Consider the following 23,024-nt stretch of genomic DNA (forward strand, 5'->3'; position numbering starts at 1 on the left):
TTTTCTTACCTGATTCCTTTGATAACAAAAGTTGCAAGCCCAGAGTTTTGCTCGATAATCCACCTGACTGTTTTAAGAAAAGATACAAAAGAGCTCATGTTTCAGTTCAAGTGTACAATGATCCTAATTTCAATAAAATTAATTTCTTTATGAAATATGAACACATTCAAACTAATACTTAAAGTGACCTTTAAAAGCCATTACCTTTAGATGTTGTCAACATCTAATTCATGCTTTTAACATAACAAGTTACTTAAATGAACACGACTTCTAATATATAGTAAATACTAATAAAATTAAGACAATACTTTTTTCTTCAAATGATTTAGTAATTCTACACTCAAATCTAGAAAACATTTAATTCTAGAGATCCCTGGGTGGCTCAGCGGTTGAGCGCCTGCCTTCATGCCCAGGGCATGATCCTGGAGTCCTGGGATCAAGTCCCACATCAGGCTCTTGCATGGAGCCTGCTTCTCCCTCTGCCTGTGTCTCTGCCTCTGTGTGTGTGTGTGTGTGTGTGTGTGTGTGTGTGTGTGTGTCAAGAATGAATAAATAAAACGTTTAAGAAAAAGAAAACATTTAATTCAAAAAACATATTTACTGAATGCTTAGTATGTACAAGCCATTATTCCAGGTACTGGTGATACAGCAATAAACAAGAAATCAAAGATCCCTGTTACTATGAAGTTTATATTATAGAACAGAAAGACATACAATACGAAAGTAGATGCACAAACACAGAAAATACTTTCAGATAGTGATACTAAGAGATTAAAGATAACAAAGCAGGGTGTGAGAATGTGTTTGGGAGGGCTACTTTAAAAGAAAGCCTTCTTAAATAAACAACTGAAATGTGATCTAAATTAAAAGGAACTAGTCAATCCAGGCAGAGTAATCCAGGCAGAATATATAGCTATTGCACAAGTTTCAATGTAGGAATAAATTTGGTATGTTCAAGGATCAGAAAGAGGGTAAGATATAATGTAGTTATTAACAATAAAGAAAATGGGTAATTTAAGATGAAAGCAGAAACATTACAAAGGCTGAGTGAAGTAAGTCAGTCGGAGAAGGACAAACATTATATGTTCTCATTCATTTGGGGAATATAAATAATAGTGAAAGGGAATATAAGGGAAGGGAGAAGAAATGTGTGGGAAATATCAGAAAGGGAGACAGAACGTAAAGACTGCTAACTCTGGGAAACGAACTAGGGTGGTAGAAGGGGAGGAGGGCGGGGGGTGGGAGTGAATGGGTGATGGGCACTGGGGGTTATTCTGTATGTTAGTAAATTGAACACCAATAAAAAATAAATTAAAAAAAAAAGAAACATTACAAAGGCTAGATGATGTATGGTTTAGGAGTCTTGACAAGAAGTTTGGATTTTTCATTCCAAGTATAATAAAACACTGTTGAAATGTTTTAATAATCTGATATCCATTTGTAACACTCTAGCTTCTGGATAAACTGCTGAAAGACAAGAATGGAAACAGGGTGACCATATAAGAGGATAATTAAATTGTCCAGAAAAAAATATGGTATATCTTAAAGTAGAGTGTACTAGTAGAGAAGAGACTAAATATAAGAGAATCAGTAACATTCTAGAGGCAGAATCAGAGTTGTTAGTGGATTGGTTGGGGAGAAAGTGTAGAAAGAGGAATAAAAGAGGATTCTTGAAATTCTGGTTTATGCATTAAGAAATCATAACATTCTCAAACACCATACCACTCAATTATGACTTTTCTAAGGACACAACATGGGTCTAATGACACACAGCCAGCACCAGTATCTAGAGATATTAGTGATAGGATTAACAGTTAATAAAGTGACAACTTTACCTTTGGTCTCTTATCAACTCACTACAAATAGAATATCCTTCAATTTTACAGCTTTTTGGATTTGACTATATCCTACTTTGAAAAAATAACTATAACAAAAACAAAGAAATTTTTATATAAATAAGAAACTATATTTTTAAATCATATTGCCACGTTACTTTTTAAATGTATTTTAATTACCATAAAGGATTCAAAACTGCACGGCAAGTGGTCCTACTACACAGAACAGGTTCATATTGAATAGGTGGTAAATCAGGTCTCTCCTTCAGTGGTGTAAATAGGGCTGCTACTGGAACAACCATTCTTGTAGCTTCCAGTCGACTTGATGGCCAAACATTCCAACTAAATCGGACTCCATCTCGTTCTTCATTTTGTTGAATGAATTCCAAATAGGTCGTCATTGTAGAGTCTGATGATTATTTCTGCAACAAAATTAAAGATGTTTAAAAATCCTCTTAAGGAAAACTAAACTAAGCATGTTTTTCCCACTTTCAGCAATATTAATCCATGAAAAATCATAACCAAAAAAAAGTATTTATCTCAGAAAAAAAATTAGCAAGCAACAATAACCTGACTCACAACAAAATAATGACTCTACTGAACCCAGTGCTCATTATGCCTTATAAGAGGTATTTTATCCTTTTTTTATTAAAAACTCTTGAAAAAAAGACTACAGGAAAAAAAAAGGCAAAATAAGTGTCCTATTTATGTAAGGGTGCATAGGAAAGAAACTCAAAGATGGGGGAAAATTTAGATCCTGTGTTTTCCCTACCAGCCCTGTAAATTACATTATTCTAATAAACAGATTACCAAAAACAAATTCTAAAGCTCATTTGGTTTTCTATCCAGAAGATGACAAATTTCCACTAACCTTGCTAGAAGAGAATACTTAATAGTGCATAACAAAAACATTTTTCTGAAACCAGGTACTTCTATTTTAGACAGGTAATTTTTTTATTGTGCAAATATAAGACCATTTGTGGCATCCATAAATAAAATGCCTGACAAGTGGTAATCCCTATGCCATTTGACTTTTGCAGAAACTTAATTCAGAATATTTTTATCATTCCAACTTAGGAGAGCATTTTAAACTCTAATTTGAAACATATGATTTCAATATAATCATTTAAATTTATTAGGGGGAGGAGGATGCAGCTCTGGTTAGGGCCCAATATCAACAGACATCTCCATCTTGTTTCTCTCCTACTGCCTTTCTAGAATGCCAGCTCTCCTGCCTAGGCAACAGTTCTATCCAACATTCTCAAACTAAAACTACAACAGTGATTAGTGAAGAAAAGAAATTGTAAAATTTAATGTTTTGAGGGGATCCCTGGGTGGCGCAGTGGTTTGGCGCCTGCCTTTGGCCCAGGGCGCGATCCTGGAGACCCGGGATCGAATCCCACGTCGGGCTCCCGGTGCATGGGGCCTGCTTCTCCCTCTGCCTGTGTCTCTGCCTCTCTCTCTCTCTCTCTGTGACTATCATAAATAAATAAAAATTTAAAAAAAACAAATAAACAAATAAAATTTAATGTTTTGAGAGGATAGAATTTGAAGTACTTTTGTGGCTGGCCAAAAGATTTGTAGGAGAAATAAAAGATATCAAGAACTAAAGAATTACAGGGCAGCCCAGGTGGCTCAGCAGTTTAGCGCCACCTTCAGCCCAGGGCCTGATCCTGGAGACCTGGGATCGAGTCCCGCGTCAGGCTCCCTGTGTTGAGCCTGCTTCTCCTTCTGCCTGTGTCCTTGTCCCCCCACCCTCCATGTCTCTCATGAATAAATAAAAATCTTAAAAAAAAAAAAAAAAAAAGAAAAAAAGAACTGAAGAATTATGAAGGTAGGGTGCCAAAAGAGCCAACATAGACCCTGAAGTAACGAAGAATGACAATAGGATTAAATAAATAAAATCTTTTAAAAGAGGGGGAGGGGCGCCCCCCTCAGTTGGTTAAGTGCAACTGCCTTCAGCTCAGGTCATGATCTCAGGGTCCTGTGATCAAGCCCCACTACAGGCTCTCTGCTCAGTGGGGAGCCTGTCTCTCCCTCTCCTCTGCTGCCACTCCCCCTTTTGTGTGCACACTCTCTCTCTGTCAAATAAATAAAATCTTAAAAAAAAAAAAAAAGAATGAATGACAATATAGGATGAGGAACTGATTCTAAAATGTAACTGAAGAGGCCAGCCCCGGTGGCCCAGTGGTTTGGCACCACCTTCAGCCCAGGGCGTGATCCTGGAGACCTGGGATGGAGTCCCATGTCGGGCTCCCTGCGTGGAGCCTGCTTCTCCCTCTGCCTGTGTCTCTGCCTCTCCCTATCTCTCTCTCTCTCTCTCTCTGTGCCTCTCATGAATAAATAAATAAAATCTTTAAAAAAAAAAAGTAACTGAAGAAAGGGTATTATTTGAAAAAAAAAAGCATTTGAATATAATCATTTTAATTTTAGAAACATTTTCAAGGGATCCCTGGGTGGCGCAGCGGTTTAGTGCCTGCCTTTGGCCCAGGGCACGATCCTGGAGACCCAGGATCGAGTCCCACGTCGGGCTCCCGGTGCATGGAGCCTGCTTCTCCCTCTGCCTGTGTCTCTGCCTCTCTCTCTCTCTCTCTCTCTGTTTGACTATCATAAAAAAAAAAAATTTTTTTCAAATAGACTTTGATAATAAAAATTACAGAAAGCGAAGCTTAACATATCTATGTATTTCTCTTCTTTAGCAGCTAAGAATTTTCTTTTCTTTAAAAGAAGTAAGAATGTTGGGACGCCTGGGTGGCTCAGCAGTTGAGCTGCTGCCTTCGGCTCAAGGGGCTCAAAGTGTGATCTCGGGGTGTTAGGATCGAGTTCCCACATTGGACTCCCCATGGTGAACCTGCTTCTCCTTCTTCCTATGTCTCTGCCTCCCTCTTTGTGTCTCTCGTGAATAAATAAATAAAATCTTTAAGAAAAAGAGAAAGAAAAATTAAGTATATCTGTTAAAAATAATAAAAGAAAAATTAAACACTGTATTTCCTATCAGAATCTCAGAGACAACAAGAGAATTGTATGCTAATCAAAAGCGAACACATATTTTTCAAAGGTTGATGAGAGAAAAAAGAGGAACCCTAAGATAACTAAACTTGTTTAGAAAAGATGATCTTCAGGATGCCTGGGTGGCTCAGTGGTTGAGAGTCTGCCTTCGGCTCAGGGCATGATCCTGGTCCCAGGATCCAGTCCCGCCATCAGGCTCCCCTCAAGGAGCCTGCTTCTCCCTGTCTGTGTCTCTGCCTCTTTCTCTCTGTCTCTCATGAATAAATAAATAAAATCTTTAAAAAAAAAAAAGAACAGATGATCTTCAAGACAAATTATAGAAGCCAGATTTGAAAAGGATAGTACGAGTTTTCAAAAAAAAAGTGTGTGCTGAAACATAATGATAAAACAAAGGTCTGGAATAGTCAGAGGGCAGTTAGATGCCAACCTCAGTTTTAAAGGAGAAACAACCTTTCTGGGAGAAAAATCCAGTTTTTAGCCAACAGCTTCCATGCTACAGATGTGAATACAAACTCCAGGACTATGCAATCCCTCCTATTATTTCTACAGAACAAAAAAACAGGGGCAGCCCGGGTGGCTCAGCGGTTTAGCGCCACCTTCAGCCCAGGGCCTGATCCTAGAGACCCTGGATCCAGTCCCAGGTCAGGCTCCCTGCATGGAGCCTACTTCTCCTTCTGTTGTGTCTCTATCTCTGCCTCTCTCTCTCTCTCTCTCCGTCTTTCATGAATAAATAAAATCTTTTTTAAAAAATGAAGTTTTCCCATTTTTGCATGTATAATCTAACCTATATAACCTAAAATGCATCACCAAAAAAAAAACTTTTTTGAAAGATTTTATTTATTTATTCATGAGACATACAGAGGCAGACACACAGGCAGAGGGAGAAGCAGGCTCCTCGCGACGAGCCTGCGACGAGCTCGATGTGGGACTCAATCCCAGGACCCCAGGATCACGACCGAGCCAAAGGCAGATGTTCAACCACTGAGCCACCCAGGTGCCCCCCCAAAAAAATTTTTAATTAAAAGTTTAAAAAATATGCATCACCAAAAAGCATTAAAATATTAGACCAATCAAGGTTTTTCATCTAAACCACAAAAACACAAAAAATGTTTTGACTCTTTTCTCAATTCTTCAAAAATGGTACATAACTAGTACTTAAGTATGTGGCATACATTTCCTCTGTAATCAATGAAGTGAACCTGTTACCTGGAAAATAACTGACAGTAGTTAACAACAAAGATAAAATCCCAGCTTCCAAGAAAATATCAAAATTTTTGAAAACCTGTATCCATGACTATGAGCTTCACACCTTGCTAATATTTAAAGATTTTTCTGGTAAGATCGGTGGTGATATTAATGTGAGTTTTCTACTGTATAATGAAACATGTCAACATTTGGAAAATATACTTTGTTCAGAGAAGCAAAGTTTCCCAAATGATCAATTCATGATGTTACCAAATCATGCATGGATAAAGATCCACTCACAGTGCAAGACAGAAAAATGGGAATTTTAATGCAACAGAGTACAAAAAGTTCATTCCTAAGATTTCAGATTTCACATAGCTATTAACCCTTGGCTTCTGAATCAACTAACAGGTTGTAATGTAATATGAAAGAAGAATATGCACAATTATCTGAAAAAGCGATTAGAATATTCCTCCTTTTTCCAACTACATATCTATATGAGGCCAGATTTCTTTCATACAATTCAAGCAGAATAATGTATCACAAAACACTGAATGCAGAAGTAAATATGAAAATCCATCTGTCCTTTGAGCATCTGCCTTTGGCTCAGGTCGTGGCCCAGGGTCCTAGGATCAAGTCCCACATCAGGCTCTCCATAGGGAGCCTGCTTCTCTTTCTACCTAAGTCTCTGTCTCTCTCTGTGTCTCTTATGAATAAATAAGATTAGAAAAGAAAAGAAAAGAAAAGAAAAGAAAAGAAAAGAAAAGGAAAAGAAAGGAAAGGAAAGGAAAGGAAAGGAAAGGAAAGAAAGGAAAAGAAGAAAGAAAGAAAAGAAAAGAAAAGAAAAAGAAAGAAAAGAAAAGAAAAGAAAAGAAAAGAAAAGAAAAGAAAAGAAAAGAAAAGAAAAGAAAATCCACCGGTCTTCTATTAAGGCAGGCATGGGATTTGGGGAGGAGGAGGGGGAGTTTGGAGCGGATCCTCAATAATATTTAAGAGTCTAAAAGGATTCTAAGAACCAAGGTCATAGAACAGTAGGTCTTAATTCAGAAAGCCTAGTAAAGAAAGGCTCTATGAGACAAAGCATAAAGACATCTACACACAATAGCCAGGTTTCAGTTTCTACAAGTAACAAGGCTGGGTTGTAACATCCTTACTTTTTATAGTACAAAACACAAAATATATCATGACATATTAAATATAACCTGTGTATTTTGAACACAATTACCATCCTTTTCCACTTTCTTTTCAACCTCTCTGCTCTAAGATTGTATTTGTTCACTAAATCACATCTATTTTATTTTGCATATTCTCACTTTCCAGGAGTATTTTGAAAAAGTCCCACCTATTTAATTTTAAATAGTCCAATTACATGTCCATCCACAATACCTCCCCCACCTCTCCAAGGTAGGAATTGCTCAATTTCAAAATTACTAATTCTAGTATGAAACTTTCCATGTAGGGCCCCATATCCAATAATGGTATATCTGAAATAAATTCCTTTTACAAATAGCTTTTTATAAAATGTCATTATTTGATCAGCAGTCTGTCCTCTAATCTTATGTTAAAACCGAATAAATATGATTCAGACACTATAGGATGGAGACTTAAAATACTAGTCGTAATATATTTTTTAAGTGGTACAAAACACAAAAGACTATACTAAAGAAATCTTATTTCCCCACAGTTTATAACCAGTGAGACTTACTTTAAATAATTTCTCATGGTAGAACTAAAAGCAAAGAAGCAAAGTATTATGTCTCTTTAATCTAGCATATCAAATACATGTCCACAGTATTTTTAAAGCTTTTCCTAATCAATAATAATTGTAAGTTTTCCATATTTCAATTTTAGCACTTTTATAGATCCTAAGTGAAAAATATCCTAAATTACAAGTAGAATTTGAGTTTCTTCCAAATCAGATGTATTTAACAATTAACTGTGCCTCTCTACTTTTCAGTTGTAAAGACTTCCTGAAACGATGTTAATTAGACTACTGGAAAAGAGAGAGAAGACTTAACATTTGTATTTAAATCCATATTTAAATCTAAAACCTTTTTAAACCAAATTAATTTGGCTAGTTATACACGGCTTTGCGGGGTGGAGGTTGAGGAAATTCACGTGAATTCAACATACACTAAAGATGACACGTACGTAGGATCGACTAATGCTTTTCCTTTCCCACCAAAACGGGAAAACGGTACAACAGAAAAGACTGGTCCCATCTGAAAACTGCACCCTGCTAGTAATCGAGGCCTAAGGCGTTAGCTTTACCTAGCACTTAATTCTCCTTATCCCCTTTGACTCCCAAGGCCGAACTACCGGTGACGAAGTCACCTGGGTTCAAAGTCTAGGGCACTTCAGATCAGGCAAGGTAAGAACCAAGAAGCCCGAGTGTCCAGGAGCGGTGAGGCTGGGGCGAGGAAGGCGGATCGCCCCGCAGGCGAGGGTGGGTGCTGGGCGGGATACTGAACTGCCGTTTTCCACTCGACTCCTGTCTTTCCTACCTTATTCAGGGTAGCGTGGGGAGGGCTCGAGGGCTCGAGGGCTCCCGGGCCCCCAGGCCCCAGGCCCCGAAACAACGAAGCACGGAGGTGAGTAAGAGGTGGAAGGGGTCAGGATTCATAGGTCGCTGCCGCCGGCGCGCCCGCCTGCTCCGGAGCACCAAGGGGGCAGAGCGGGCACGACCCCAGGGCCCCCGGCCCACCCCCGCCCGCCCGCGGCCGCACAGCTTCCCCTCCCCCGCTTTCCGCTGAAGGCCCGCGGCCCCTCCAGGGAGCTGGGGGGAGGCAGCCCGAAGTCAGTCCTTACCAACTGCCCCCGACGAGACCCGCGCCAGCCGCGGCCACCGCCTTGCAAAATCGGTCCTTTCTGCCGACCTGGAGCAGCCGTGTTACTGCAATCAGGGCCGGCGCCGCCCCGCCCCCGACCGCCGCGCAGAACTCCGCTGGGCCAACATGGCTGGGGCCGCCTCTGCCACGTCAAGGGGAAGGGGGGCGGGGCGACCGCGCCAGGGAACTGAAGGAGAGCCCGCGGGACCCGCCGGGGCGGAGCCGGGAGAGGGCCCCGGGACGAGGGAGGGGCGGGGAGGGGGCGGGGACAGGGCTGGGGGCGGGGCTACCGGATGAGGGGACTAAAGGGAAGGGTGGGCAGCGGGACGGAGCCGAGGGAGAGGAGACGAGGAGGAGGGAGGGGCGGGGAGGGGCGGGGACAGAGCTGGGGGCGGGGCTACCGGATGAGGGGACTAAAGGGAAGGGTGGGCAGCGGGGACGGAGCCGAGGGAGAGGAGACGAGGAGGGAGGGAGGGGCGGGGAAGGGGCGTGCACCGACCTGGGGCGGGGCTAACCTAGGTGGGGACCGCTCGGAGGGAAAAGGACCCCTGGGGAATTGGAGCGCCTTAACCGGTTCCCCGGAGCCACGTCAGATCCCAATCCCTAAGGGCTGCAGGCCAGGGTGGGAACTTCTGTTCCCTTTCAGACTCAACTCTCAGAGAGAAGCGCGTCGGGTAAGAGGACGTTCTCTCCTGTAGGGCCCCAATTGACTCCTAGAACCACAAAATCACATCTCCCCTAAAAAAAAAAAAAAAAAAAAAAAGTTAAAAGTTCGTTTTTTCACATAGTACAACAACTATTTACAGAACACGCCCATGTGCCAGGTACAGTAGCAATGCTGGTGATATGACATAGGCAGAGCCGGCCAAAATCCCTGGCCTGTACGTTGGATTTTTGTATTCCTAGACAGTCCACCTCTTTTCTCCTACACTGCATGTGCCATCCCTCCTCCTCACCACTACAATCTCTCGCTGATTAATCTTTTTTTTTTTTAATTTTAGGGTTCAAGTTTTAGTTTTCAAATTTTTATTTATTTATGATAGTCACAGAGAAAGAGGAGGCAGAGACACAGGCAGAGGGAGAAGCAGGCTCCATGCACCGGGAACCCAACATGGGATTCGATCCCGGGTATCCGGGATCGCGCCCTGGGCCAAAGGCAGGCGCCAAACCGCTGCGCCACCCAGGGATCCCTCTCGCTGATTAATCTTAACGCCTTTTCTGCTTCTCTTGCAAAGAAAACAGCTGAGCAAACTGGGAGAACTAGAAACAGGTTGGAGCTGAGTGAAGTCAGTCGGAGAAGGACAAACATTATATGTTCTCATTCATTTGGGGAATATAAATAATAGTGAAAGGGAAAATAAGGGAAGGGAGAAGAAATGTGTGGGAAATATCAGAAAGGGAGACAGAACGTAAAGACTGCTAACTCTGGGAAACGAACTAGGGGTGGTAGAAGGGGAGGAGGGCGGGGGGTGGGAGTGAATGGGTGACGGGCACTGGGGGTTATTCTGTATGTTAGTAAATTGAACACCAATAAATAAATTAAAAAAATAATACATGATTAATAAACATGAAATTAATGCCCAGCCTAATAATCAGAATTGCCAAATAAAGTAATTATGAGAGAAAAATCCTACATAATTAAACAGTTTTGTTTTTTTTTAAATATAACATCTAGCACTAATTACAGTGTAGTAGAGAGTACATATCCCTACAGGTGGGAGTGTGAATCTGTATAATGTTTAGTAGAGCAATTTGGCAATTTAAATTTCAAAATTCAGAAGGACTCGACACCTTAGAGATGGTGATTTCTTTGGGAATCTGGAAATAAACATTTTTAAAAATTTGAAAAAAAAAATAGAAACAGGTTGGAAAGACATTAGAGCTTGGCGGTCTCAGGCACCCCATCCTTAAGTGAGGGGTTGCTCATGGAATTAACTCCAGATATGACAACACCAAAACTCTTGTCAAGTTTAGCTTTATAAGCATTTTAAGGAGTAGGAAAAAAGATCAAATCCTTGTTCTCCATTATAGTTGAGAAATAAGATGTGCACAAAATATATATTCTCTACCTATAATATGTATGCTAAGGCTGTTTGTAAGGTAGAAGAGGATGCTTTCTGCTTGTCAAATTTGAATACAATCCTGAAGAGGAAATGGGAATCAAACATCAAAATTCAGTGTAGGCCTGCAAATAAAGTGAGTTCAGGATGCTACCTTAATGAGGATTCTTGACTGAAAGCGCAGCAAGTAAACAGCTGTGGGCAATGGTAAAAAGGTAAAATAAGGACATTCACAAAAAGAAGCAAGATCCAAGAATGAGTAGGGTCAATAGACATAGGTGAGAGGACCCACACGGTACCTGGAATTCAGTAAAGAATAAACCAAAGTATAGCACCTTTGATAATTGCATTCATTTTATGGTCCCCCCAGAAATGCATCTTTGCCTTGCAGCTCAATGAAGCCTAAGAAGTCCTAAATCCCTTGTTCCTAACTGAAGAAAGCCTTCCTTCCCTATAACAATGAAATAGATGTTAGGATGGGCAATATATTTATTTATGTCTGTCTATGAACTTTAAGATGAACGAGTTTGAGATTAACCCTCAGATATAGATAGCATCAAGATCTATTGGACCCAACTTTAGTTTTCTAGAGTTTTCTCTTTTTGGAGTTCTATATGTAAGAATCCATATTTCATGACCATGACTTTTATTCTTTCTTAGAGTTCTTCCAAAGAATAGAGAAATCATTTTTTAAAATAGAATGAAACTTATTTTTTTTGCAATTGCCTTATGGGTCCATTGGACTCTTGTAATTTTAGAATATATGATGGGACCTTAGTAATATTATTTTTCTCTATCTTGAAACATTCTGGGACACCTGGGTGGCTCAGTGGTTGAGCATCTGCCTTTGGCTCAGGGCGTGATCCTAGTTGGGGGATCAAATCCTACATGGGGCTCCCTATGGGGGGCCTGCTTCTCCCTCTCCCTCTGCCTATGTCTCTGCCTCTCTCTCTCTCTCTCTCTCTCTCTCTGTCTCTCATGAATAAATAAACAAAATCTTAAAAAAAACATTCTGCTAATTCTTCATCCATGGAATTTTTTACTCATAAATTACTCAAGCTCTTCTTTAAAAAAACTAAAATAACAAGAAATTGAAGAACAATAGAATTATCAAAGAGGACTCAATAGTGAAATAGGTCATTACTATTGCATTTTCTTCTTGCAATGCCCAAAATACTACAGCATCTTTCAAGTTCTCTGTACTATGTTTTTAGTTTTCAATAAATATAGGTAAGAATTCAGAATTTGGAAGATGAATGCAGAGATACAGAGAACAGCAGTCTAGACCCTGATAATGATAGTGAAATCTTAAACTGTGAATCTTTAGATTACTATGTCCTAGAAGAATTTCTCAAACTCAAGTATCAATGAGTTAATATTATTTCTTTTTTGATAGTTTTTTAGATTTTTTATTTAAATTTTAGTTAATTAACATAGAGTGCAGTAAATTCACTGATTTTATGTGAAAATATGAATAAAATTCAGTGATTTATCACTTATATACAATACCCAGTGCTTTTCACAGTGCCCTCTTTAATACCCATCACCCATGTAGCCCACCCCCACCCACCTCCCTCTGTCAACATTCTGTTCTGTATTGTTAAAAGTCTCTTATGGGGGCAGCCCTGGTGGCTCAGCGGTTTAGCGCCGCCTTCAGCCCAGGCTGTGATCCCTGGAGACCTGGAATCAAGTCCCACATTGGGCTCCCTGCATGGGGCCTGCTTCTCCCTCTGCCTGTGTCTCTGCCTCTTTCTCTCTCTGTCTCTGTCATGAACAAATAAAATAAAATCTTAAAAACAAAAGTCTCTTATGGTTTGTATCCCTCCTTTTTTTAAAAGCTAATATTATTTCTAAGGACACAAAAGAAACATGTTATTGTCATCCAGTTATTCATTCAAAAGGAACAACTTGATTACACAATATTTTGCAAAAATAATCTGGATAATCTCATTTTCTTATGAGCACATATAACAGTATTCTTTTATCTTTTATGATGTTTATATGGATAAATTGATATGACACCTATGTGGACAAATTCTAATAATGGCAGTCATGTATACAAAGATGATAGGAAGAATATAGATAACCTAGAAATTAAAAATTCTTTGGGTTGGGGTGCCTGGGTGGCTCAGTCGATTGAGTATGTGACTTTTTATTTCAGCTCAGGTTGTGACTGCAGGGTCATGGGATCAAGCCCTGTCAGGATCTGCACTCAGTGGGGCATCTACATGAGGATTCTCTCGCTCCCTCTATCCCTCCCATTTTGCATGCTCTCTCCCTCTCTCTAAAATAAATAAATAAAATATTTCTTAAAATGTTTTTTTTAAATTCTTTGGGTTGCTTGCTTATTTATAAAACTAAAAATACAAAAGTTATGCATTTAGGGAGCAAAGAAGATGGTTATCCTCTCTTCAACAAAATTATGAGCCTTTAAAGTTCTCAAAAAACTCTTCAAGTTCTGTGTTTTGATGATACAAATGCATGAAGAACCAGAAATAACAATTAGCTAGGATATAGTAGTGATGTATTTGCAATCTGCAATCATTATTCGTAAGATAGGTATGTTCCAGACTCATGCATCACAGTTGCATTCAGAGGACATCACCCATTTTGGGTATGTCTTCAAAACCAGGAAATGTGGAATAAAAATTGGGATTTGATATATTTAGATACTTATTTAAATTTCTAATAAAATTGTTTTCCATTATGTCTTTACTCATTTCATAACAGCTTTATTGAATATCCCTTTAATCTGTATAAATCACTCATGAAATTATATAAAGTTATAAAAATTTAAGAGGCCATTGGACTCAAATTATAAATGGTGAAGACTATTTTTCTTGGGATACTGGAAATTAGGAGGTTTTGATTTGAGGAAGAGAAGAGACAGAATGGAAAACATCTTGAATGCCTGGGAAAGGAGAGTTAGACTAGGAATTGGAGAAAGGGAAGATTCTCCTAAAGCAAACTTCTCTGGCTTTCTAACTTAATTTATACACATCCTTGGCCCAAGGCATTTGATATTAGTATGTGAATCTTAAGGCTATTTATTAAACATTTACCAACATGCAACTGATTATAATTGTTTGCTTTAATTACTCCACCTTGAATAGATCCTGACATAAAATAATTGTTCCTTAAATGTTCTTGAATGAGCATGAAAACCTAAACAATCATTATTATTATTATTATTATTATTATTATTATTATCATTATTATTATTAGGAGCACCTGGGTGGCACAGTCGGTTAAGCATCTGACTTGATTTCAGCTCAGGTTATGATCTCAGGATGGTGAGATCAAGCCCCACATTATTGTTGGGCTATGCACTCAGCAGCAGAGTCTGCTTGAGACTCTTCCTCCCTCTCCTTCTGCCCCTTCCACGATTCTCAAATAAACAAATAAATCTTTTTAAAAAACTATTATCATTACCCCATACAGCCAGAGGAATGTTGAAAAAGAAAACCAAAGCTGGTGGCATCACAATGCCAGGCTTAAACTATATTACAAAGCTATAATCATCCAGACAGTATGGTATTATCACACAAAACAGACACATAAATCAAAGGAACAAAATAGAGAACTCAGAAATGGATTCTCATACAGTCAACTGTATGGTCAACTAATCTTCAACAAAGCAGGAAAGAATATCCAATGGAAAAGGAACAATGCCTTCAATAAATGGTGCTGGAAAATCGGACAGCGACATGTAGAATGAAACTGAACCATTTTCTTATACCATACACAAAGATAAACTCAAAATGGATGAAAAGACCTAAATGTGAGACAGGAATCCATAGAAATCTTAGAGGAAAACATGGTCAGCTACCTCTTCGACCTTGGTCACAGCAACTTCTTGCTAGACACATTCCCAAAGGAAAGGGAAACAAGCAAAAAGGAATTTTGGGGACTTTATCAAGATAAAAAGCTTCTGCATAGCAAAGGGAGCAGTCAATACAACTTAAAGGCAACCTACGAACTGGAGAAGATATTTGCAAATGACATATCAGATAAACGGCTAGTATTCAAGATCTATAAAGAACTTCTCAAACTCAACACCAAAAAAACAAACAATCCAGTCAAGAAATGGACAGAAGTCATGAACATATCACCAAAGAAGACATACAAATGGCCGACAGACACATGAAAAAATGCTCCACATCACTTGGCATCAGGAAAATACAAATCAAAACCACAATGAGATACCACCTTACATCAATCAGAATGGTTAAAATTAACAAGTTAGGAAACAACAAATGTTGGCGAGAATGTGGAGAAAGAGGAACCCTCTTACACTGCTGGTGGGAAAGCAAGCTGGCGCAGCCACTCTAGAAAACAGTTTTTTCTTTAACAGTTCCTCAAGTTAAAGAAGTTAAAAATAGAGCTTTCTAGGACCCAGCAACTATACTACTAGGAATTTACCCCCAAAGACACAAATATAGTGATCCAAAGGCACACCTGCACCCCAATGTTTACAGCAGCAATGTCCACAATAGCCAAACTGTGGAAAGAGCCGAGATGTCCATTGACAGATGAATGGATAAAGATGATGTGGTAATTTATACAATGGAATATTTTTCAGCCATCAGAAAGGATAAATACTTACCATTTACATTGCCAAGGATAGATGGTATTACACGGAGCAATATAAGTCAATCAGAGAAAAACAATTATCATATAGTTTTATTTGCCTGGAATATAAGAAACCATGTGAAGGATTATAGAGGAAGGGAGGGAAACTAAATGGGAAGTCATCAGAGAGGGAGAAAAACCATGAGAGACTCTTAATTATAGGAAACAAACTGAGGGTTGCTGAAGGGGTGGTGGGTGGGAAGATGGGGTAACTGGGTGATGGGCATTAAGGAGGGCACGTGATGTGATGAACACTGGGTATTATACACAACTGACAAATTCTTCAACACTACATTTGAAACTAATGATCTATATGTTGGCTAATTGATTTAAATAAGTAATAAATAAATATTTGATCATTTTTCTGTTTTGACATTAACTATAAAAATATAAAATCTGACATAAGTTCCCCCCCAAAATTCTTTATAATTCTAATTATTTAAAAATTTTTTAATTCAAGTATAGTTAACATACAGGATCATATTAGTTTCAGGTGTACAATTTAGTGATTCAACAATTCCATACGATACTTGGTGCTCATCAGAATAAGTGTACTCTTAATACCTTTTACCATTTTCACCCATCCCCTCAACTACTACCCTTCTGATAACCCTGTTTGTTTTCTTTAGTTAAGAGTCTAGTTTTTGGTTTGTCTCTTTTTTTCTTTGTTTTGTTTCTTGATTTCATATGAATATGAGTAAAATCATATGAGTGAAATATGAATAAAATGAGTGAAATAGTATGGTATTTGTTTTTCTCTGACTTATTTCACTTAACATTATACTCTCTAGATCCATCCATTTTGTTTCAAATGGCAAGATTTTGTTCCTTTTTATGGCCATGTAATATTCCATTGTATATACATACACACACACACACACACATATGTCATCTTCTTTACCCATTCATCTATCAATGGACACTTGGGCTTCTTTCACAATTTGGCTATTGCAGATAATGCTATAATAAACAAAATTCTTTTTTAAAAAGCCAATACTCTAAGGTCATTACTTTCTCAAATTGGCATTTCTCAAAATGCCAGAGAATATTAAATAGAGAGACAGGCAGACAGCCTCTTCTCTGCTGTCCTACCCACCGCTCCTTGCAGTGTATTAAATAAACTTCTATCTCCTTTTAAAAAAAAGAGGGGGAATGGGGTGGGGTGCCTGGATGGCACAGTTGGTTAAGCATTCAACTCTTGATTTTAGCTCAGGTCTTGACCTCAGGGTCATAAGATCCAGTCCTGCATTCGGTTCCACAATCAGTGGGGAGTCTGCTTGAGATTCTCTCTCCCTCTCTCATTGTCTCTCCTTACCCCCACAAAATAAATAAATGAATCTTTAAAAAGAGAGACAGCAAGAGAGAAGGAAAGGTTCTATAATCAAAGTCTGGAAATACCAGTTAAATTGTATAAAATAGGTCTCTTGATTTGTCAGAGGTTTTAATGTGCTAATCTTCACTGTGGATCTTTAAGTGCAGGATTTAAATACATTTCCCAAAGATATTTGACCTTGGAACTTTTTTCCGGGGATTATCTGGGATCAAGTATTCTAAATACCCTATGACTTTGTTTCCAGTCATTAATTACCTTAAATACTAGTTAATGTGTAACAACCAATATTTTCCTGCCTGCTTCTGAACCCACAAATGTCTCTAAACTGAAGATTCCAGAACTTTGAAGATAGTCAAGGAAAATATAGTAATGTAAATTTCTTGGAATTTTATACAGCCACCACCAGATGGAGCTTTCCCCAGTACTTTTTCTTTTTGGTTTAACCTATTTTCTAGTATAAATAAAGTGCTTGTAGGTTTTTTTCTAACATGGATTCTCTTTCATTTGTTCAGATGGTGACATTGTATGTCACCACCTGTCTTTGTAGTACTCACTAGAAAAAGCAATAATCCAGATTGTTCTAACTTTAAATTTTCAACATCAGTAGTGTGTCAAGTCCATTTATATAGGATATTATGTGTCAGATGCTGTAGTCTGCACACACAATTACTATAATCTCATTAGACAGAGTAATAACAAATAAGACTAACTTATAAATTACACATGAGAGTTACAGAATCCAAATTTAAACAGACCTTAGTGATAATTGGTCTAATCCTTGTATATGACAATGAATGTAAAGATAAGAGAGGTTAAATAGTATATCCAAGGACAAAGCGCTGATGCCCATTTAAAACCTACAACACTGAGTTTCATTTCATGCTTGTCTTTTCCCCTTTAAATGCTGAGAAGACTTGCCTTTTAAACTTTCTAACTCTTGTTCAAACAGCAAGCATTTCTATTCCATAGAGCACCCCATCAGTATTATTCTCCAACATCACTTCATCCTGCCACTCTGCCCAATGCCAGAATGATTGCTAAGAGTTTATTTAATCAAACTAAACAAATGAAATATTTTGATCTACTCTTAAACCATTTATAGTGACCCAAAGAAACAAATCATAGTTATCTACCGACAGATTTTTTTCCTTTTTATACACACAGGGTTTTTATTTTATTTTTTAAGTAGGTTCCATGCTCAACATGGGGTTCGAACTCATAACCCTGAGATCAAGAGTCACATGCTCTATCAACTGAAACAGAGAGGTGCCCCTTCTTTTTAATTAATATTTCATTTGATTTGTAAAGAACATAAGAATTATTAAAACTCATGTAGGAGAGAAGGGAACTTCTACCTTAAAAGGAAGGAACTAGGCAGCAGGGTGGCTCAGTGGTTTAGCGCTGCCTTCAGCCTGGAGCCTGATCCTGGAGACCCGGGATCGGGTTCGAGTCCCACGTCAGGCTCCCTGTGTGGAACCTGCTTCTCCCTCTGCCTGTCTCTTCCGCCTGCTCTCTCTCTCTCTCTCTCTCTGTCTCTCTGCCTCTCATTAATAGATAAATGAAGTCTTAAAAAAGGAAAGAAGTATAAAAAAATAAAAAATAAAAAAAAGAAGTAATCAAAAGGAGGAACTAGATTTGTGTTTTTGCTTTAAAAGAGGGATAAAGTTTTAGTTTTGTTTCGTGTCCTATAATTAAACTAGCCCTCATCTTGATTTACTGGTATCAAGTCAGCTTTGTAGTCTTCTTTGTGGATCTGGACCCCAAAGTTGGAGGAAAGCAGTCTCAGATAAAGAGATGGAGACATAGAGACACAGAGATTAAAGAGACTGCTCCTGCCCACAGGGTGTGTACTAAGACTAGAATCTCTGGGCACCTGGGTGGCTCAGTCAGTTAAGCATCTGCCTTCAGCTCATGTCATAATCTTAGGATCCTGGGATTAAGCCCTGCACAGGGTTCCCTGCTCAGAGGGAGTCTGCTTCTCCCTCTCCCTCTACCACTCTCTGCCCCATGTGCTCACTTTCTTAAATAAATAAATAAAATCTAAAAAAAAAGACTACATTCTCCTTGTATCTATCTTTTTATTGCCTCTCTCTACCCTGTGACCAATAGGTCATAAAGGCTCTATTTAGCTACTTATTTTTATTGAGCTGTACCTTGTGAAACAGTGATTTACAACAATGGCTCATTAAGTCTGACCACCCAGGACAGAATCTCAACTCCATCCACTTCCTAGTTGTGTGAGCTAGGCATGTCCCGTTACATTTTCTGAGCCACAGTTTTGTCATCTGAAAGTGAAGATATTGTAAGCCTACCACTTAGGGTAACAATACATTGTAAGGATTAAATGAAATAATCTAGATAAAATGTTTAGCCCTGAGAAAGAAAAGCAGATTCTAAGAGCCTGAAATGGGCCTCACTCTATCAACTGTGCCTAGCTGTTGTCAGGAGCTGTCCTGGCTGGCATTTACAGCAAGGCCCGCCATTCTCCTATTGAATATAAACCATTTCACAGCACACCAACATCATACAAGGCCACTTAGTGTCCCTGAAGTATCAAGATGAAAACAAGACAACTCTGTATTAGTGTCTGAACTCAGACAAATCAAGAAAATTGTCCAAGACACAAAATGACCAAATATCTTCCTGACCTATTTTGAGTACTGCTTCTTCTTTACCAATTATACCATTAGTTTCCCTTTTACCTCCTATATAAGAAGTATTAAGATATATAATCACAGAATTTGTATGCTCAAATGAGCTAGAGAAATAATTGAGCAGCTAAATGTCAAAAGTAGGCAATTAAAGCAACAATGAGCCAAAACAGAATTAACAGTGAAGCCTCTAATCACTCCCACTGTTTGAGGGTCAGGTGGATCAGTGCAAACTTGGGGATCATCTCACTTTTGAGGAAGTCCCTAACCAGTGTTTTCTGCAGATTTATGGAACTAAGGCTGTTGTGATGGGTTGGGAGGAAAGGGTGGTAATAGTAGTAAAGTATTGGGTACTGGGAGAGTGGGTAAATTTCCCAATAAGGAGATCTCCAAATGAAGACATCTGGCTAGGAATGCAACTATGCATAAGAGCATGGCCAGCCAGGAGGGACTGAATCTAATTGCAACTCCCTTCAGAGACTGCAATGCACGGGGTGTGCACCAAGTCTGTATGAGGAGGGCAGTTTCCCCCTGTGAAGCCTTCCCAGGGAAAGCCTTTTTAACTGCTATGGTCAAGCATGAAAAATCACCCATAGGTTTTTAACCAGCAGTCAGACTCAGAATTATACCCAATTCCTGACAGTAAAGCTCCACCATCCGCAAATCACCAAGGCCCAAATCCTATGATAAGTTATAGTATCCTTCTTCTGAGACATACCCTAGTGTCAATAATCATGTGACTCTAGGAGTGTTCTGGTAGTCTTTGGTTGGAGGGCATTGACAGCCCCCAGCACACAGTAAGAAGGTTCTCTAGACATAACTATATACAGCTACATTTCTCACAACCCTGTCCAGCACCATTCACTCCTTATACTTTTTATGCATCAGCCATATTGACCTCCTTCCAATTTTTCCAGCATGACCTATTTCTTCTAGTAATAACTCCCTGAATAAACTCTTTCCTCTACCTGCTGAGATTGAATATACAAATGGACAATGGCATATATATATGGCATATATATATATAGTCATATATATGTATGTGTATATATATGTATATATATATGACCTAAAATAAAATCTTTTTTAAAAAGAAAGAAAGAAAGACTAAAGAAAATTTGCATGCTTTTCTCCTATTAAGGAGTCTTATGTCAGTTTAATTATTAGGCCTAGCCAGAAACCCTAAGAGTGTGGAGGAGAAATTATGCCTCTCCTACAATATCTAACCTACAGCTTTCCCATGCCACAGCCTCCAAATAGGGCATATCTGAAGCCTTCCCTTTTTGTCTCCCAGTACAAAGCTTTCTTACTCCACTACACTAGCAGAAAGCAACCCTTAACAAAAAAAAAAAAAATAGGATTTAATTTATTTATTCATGAGAGAACAGAAAGGCAGAGACACAGGCAGAGGGAGAAGCAGGCTCTATGCAGGGAGCCCGATGCGGGACTTGATCCCAGGACCCCAGGATCGCGACATGAGCCAAAGGCAAATGTTCAACCACTGAGCCACCTAAGTGCCCCAATCCTTACAAATTTTTACCTTACTTTCCTCTTTCCTGAATGAATTTGTTCCTGTGTATTCAAAATTTTAGAACCATTTCAAATCATTCATGTACTTTATTACTCTCCTCTTCTTTTGGAAAATAATTATTTCCAAGGACAACCTTTGTTCCATCCCACTGTTCTTCTCCTTTTTTTTTCTTCATCTATGTGTAATTCTGCCACCTACTTATACACGAAATCCAGTATTAAGCATTGTTCCTTTGGTAGGTAGTCTTCTAGGTCTTTTATCCAAAAAATAGGTGGAAATTGCTAACAAATTAGTTTCCCCTCCTCCACAAAAATTGTAAGAAAATCCAGAAATGAAGTCATCACTTACGTTTTCTAATCTTTTCTTTATTATTACCAAAATGTTTGGGGGCAAGAGTTTCCATATTTCTCTTTAACTTTGTTTCTTCCAAAATCAGTTAAACACACACACACACACACACACACACACACAAACTTTTAATGCTCACCTCTATAGGTGTAGTTTCCACCTCTGTCACCATACAAAGTTATTACTAAATCAGTAACATTTTTGGGATCCCTGGGTGGCGCAGCGGTTTAGCGCCTGCCTTTGGCCCAGGGCGCGATCCTGGAGACCCGGAATCGAATCCCACGTCGGGCTCCCGGTGCATGGAGCCTGCTTCTCCCTCTGCCTGTGTCTGCCTCTCTCTCTCTCTCTCTGTGACTATCATAAATAAATAAAAATAAAAAAAATCAGTAACATTTTTAACCAAATAACCTTCTAGTTTGCAGTCAAGTAGTGTGTTTCTGAATCTCCCAATTGTTTACTTACAGTTCATAAGCACAAATTCCTTTAGGTCTTAACCCAGGAACTGTCCTCACTTTATCTTCAAATGAGAAAGTTACATTCTGGTTTTGAAATCAATTACTTGCAAGCTAAAGGCAGTGCTTTAAAAAAAAAAAAAGCTTTAAAAATAAACATAATCTTAGGAAATAAAAGTCAATTATATTTACTCAGAGCTTCTTTAGAAAGAATCAGATATAACCTTCATTGTTCCTTGGAATGTCGCCCAGCACAAGTTACTTAATCCATTTCTGACATGTTTCCTCACCTGTAAAATGGAGATAATAGTACCTACCTCACAAGATTGGCCCTAAGATTAATCATGGTAACTTTTGGGTATTGGCATTAGCTTTATCCTTTCACTACTCATTTAAACAAAGAGATCTCTCAAGAAAAAGGAGGAGGAGGAGGAAGAAGAGGAAGAAGAGGAAGAAGAAGAAGAAGAAGAAGAAGAAGAAGAAGAAGAAGAAGAAGAAGAAGAAGAAGAAGAAAGCGATGTCTACTCAACGACTAATATTCATTTCCAGCAAATACAAAGGGATCTTTCAAGTAGCCAAGCGCAAGAAATTTCTCTGGAAAATTAATATTTCATTCATTTGGCATCAGATAAATCTGGGTTGGAAATGGCTCTTCTACCCTCTGTCTCACTGTGGGAGTGAAAGTCACAGTTGTAGTACTTAACCCTTCTTTATATCGATTTGCTCCCCTACAGAACCAGGATAATACCACTTACTTCAAAGAGTTGGTGTAAAAACTAAACGAGGAAACATACGTGATATGTCTACCAGGGGTTTAAGAGCTCAACTAAATGAAGTGGATTTCTTGTAGACAATTAAAAATATAGAGAGAGAGAGCTCAATAAATGGTAATTACAATAACACTGTTCATTAATTCAAAAGATATCCAAGGATCCCTTACTACTGCAGATGCATAAAGCTTAATAATCCTCAGTGTTTACCCTGGCCTTAGGAGAGAGAACAGAGGGAAACACGCAGAAACACTTCAGGACCACTTCTGCAAGGAACTAAACTTCACCGTCTCCTTACACCACCCGAGCCTTAAGTCTGGGACAACCGGCCGGCTTCCTCAAGCGCAATTACACTGCCTAAGCTCCGCCCCCTTAGACTCCGCACTTAAG

At 38.9% G+C, this 23,024-nt stretch overlaps 1 protein-coding gene and 2 long non-coding RNA genes across 10 annotated transcripts in view; 1 reads left to right on the top strand and 2 right to left on the bottom strand.

Annotated features, from left to right (window-relative positions):
- SEC23A (SEC23 homolog A, COPII coat complex component) overlaps positions 1 to 9,055 on the bottom strand; it is an 85,371-nt gene extending 76,316 nt beyond the window's left edge. For 6 of the 7 annotated variants that reach the window (XR_005363161.1, XM_038544559.1, XM_038544555.1 and 3 more), the window contains exons 1-3: positions 8,838 to 9,055; positions 2,016 to 2,257; positions 10 to 67 (exon numbers count right to left, since the gene is read on the bottom strand). Coding sequence is in view for 6 of the 7 variants with exons in the window: in XM_038544559.1 (XP_038400487.1) it covers positions 10 to 67; positions 2,016 to 2,236 (279 nt within the window). In the remaining variant the exon portion in view is untranslated. Of the gene's footprint in view, positions 1 to 9; positions 68 to 2,015; positions 2,258 to 8,533; positions 8,556 to 8,837 lie in introns of those variants that run through there. The other variant, XM_038544556.1, reaches the window with a different exon arrangement.
- A 306-nt stretch (positions 9,056 to 9,361) lies between these two features.
- Positions 9,362 to 13,198, top strand: LOC111097005. Its single transcript, XR_005363163.1, has 3 exons — positions 9,362 to 9,531; positions 10,093 to 10,143; positions 13,079 to 13,198. It is a non-coding gene; the product is annotated as an uncharacterized LOC111097005 (long non-coding RNA).
- An 8,508-nt stretch (positions 13,199 to 21,706) lies between these two features.
- LOC111097006 lies at positions 21,707 to 23,018 on the bottom strand. 2 transcript variants are annotated; one of them, XR_005363164.1, is made up of 3 exons: positions 22,845 to 23,018; positions 21,875 to 21,990; positions 21,707 to 21,766 (listed from the first exon to the last, which is right to left on the bottom strand). It is a non-coding gene; the product is annotated as an uncharacterized LOC111097006 (long non-coding RNA). The 2 variants fall into 2 exon arrangements; XR_005363165.1 differs by having other exon boundaries at positions 22,089 to 23,018.
- Positions 23,019 to 23,024: the final 6 nt, after the last annotated feature.

Source organism: Canis lupus, chromosome 8 (genome assembly GCF_011100685.1).
Source record: "Canis lupus familiaris isolate Mischka breed German Shepherd chromosome 8, alternate assembly UU_Cfam_GSD_1.0, whole genome shotgun sequence".
NCBI classification, from domain to species: Eukaryota; Metazoa; Chordata; class Mammalia; order Carnivora; family Canidae; genus Canis; species Canis lupus.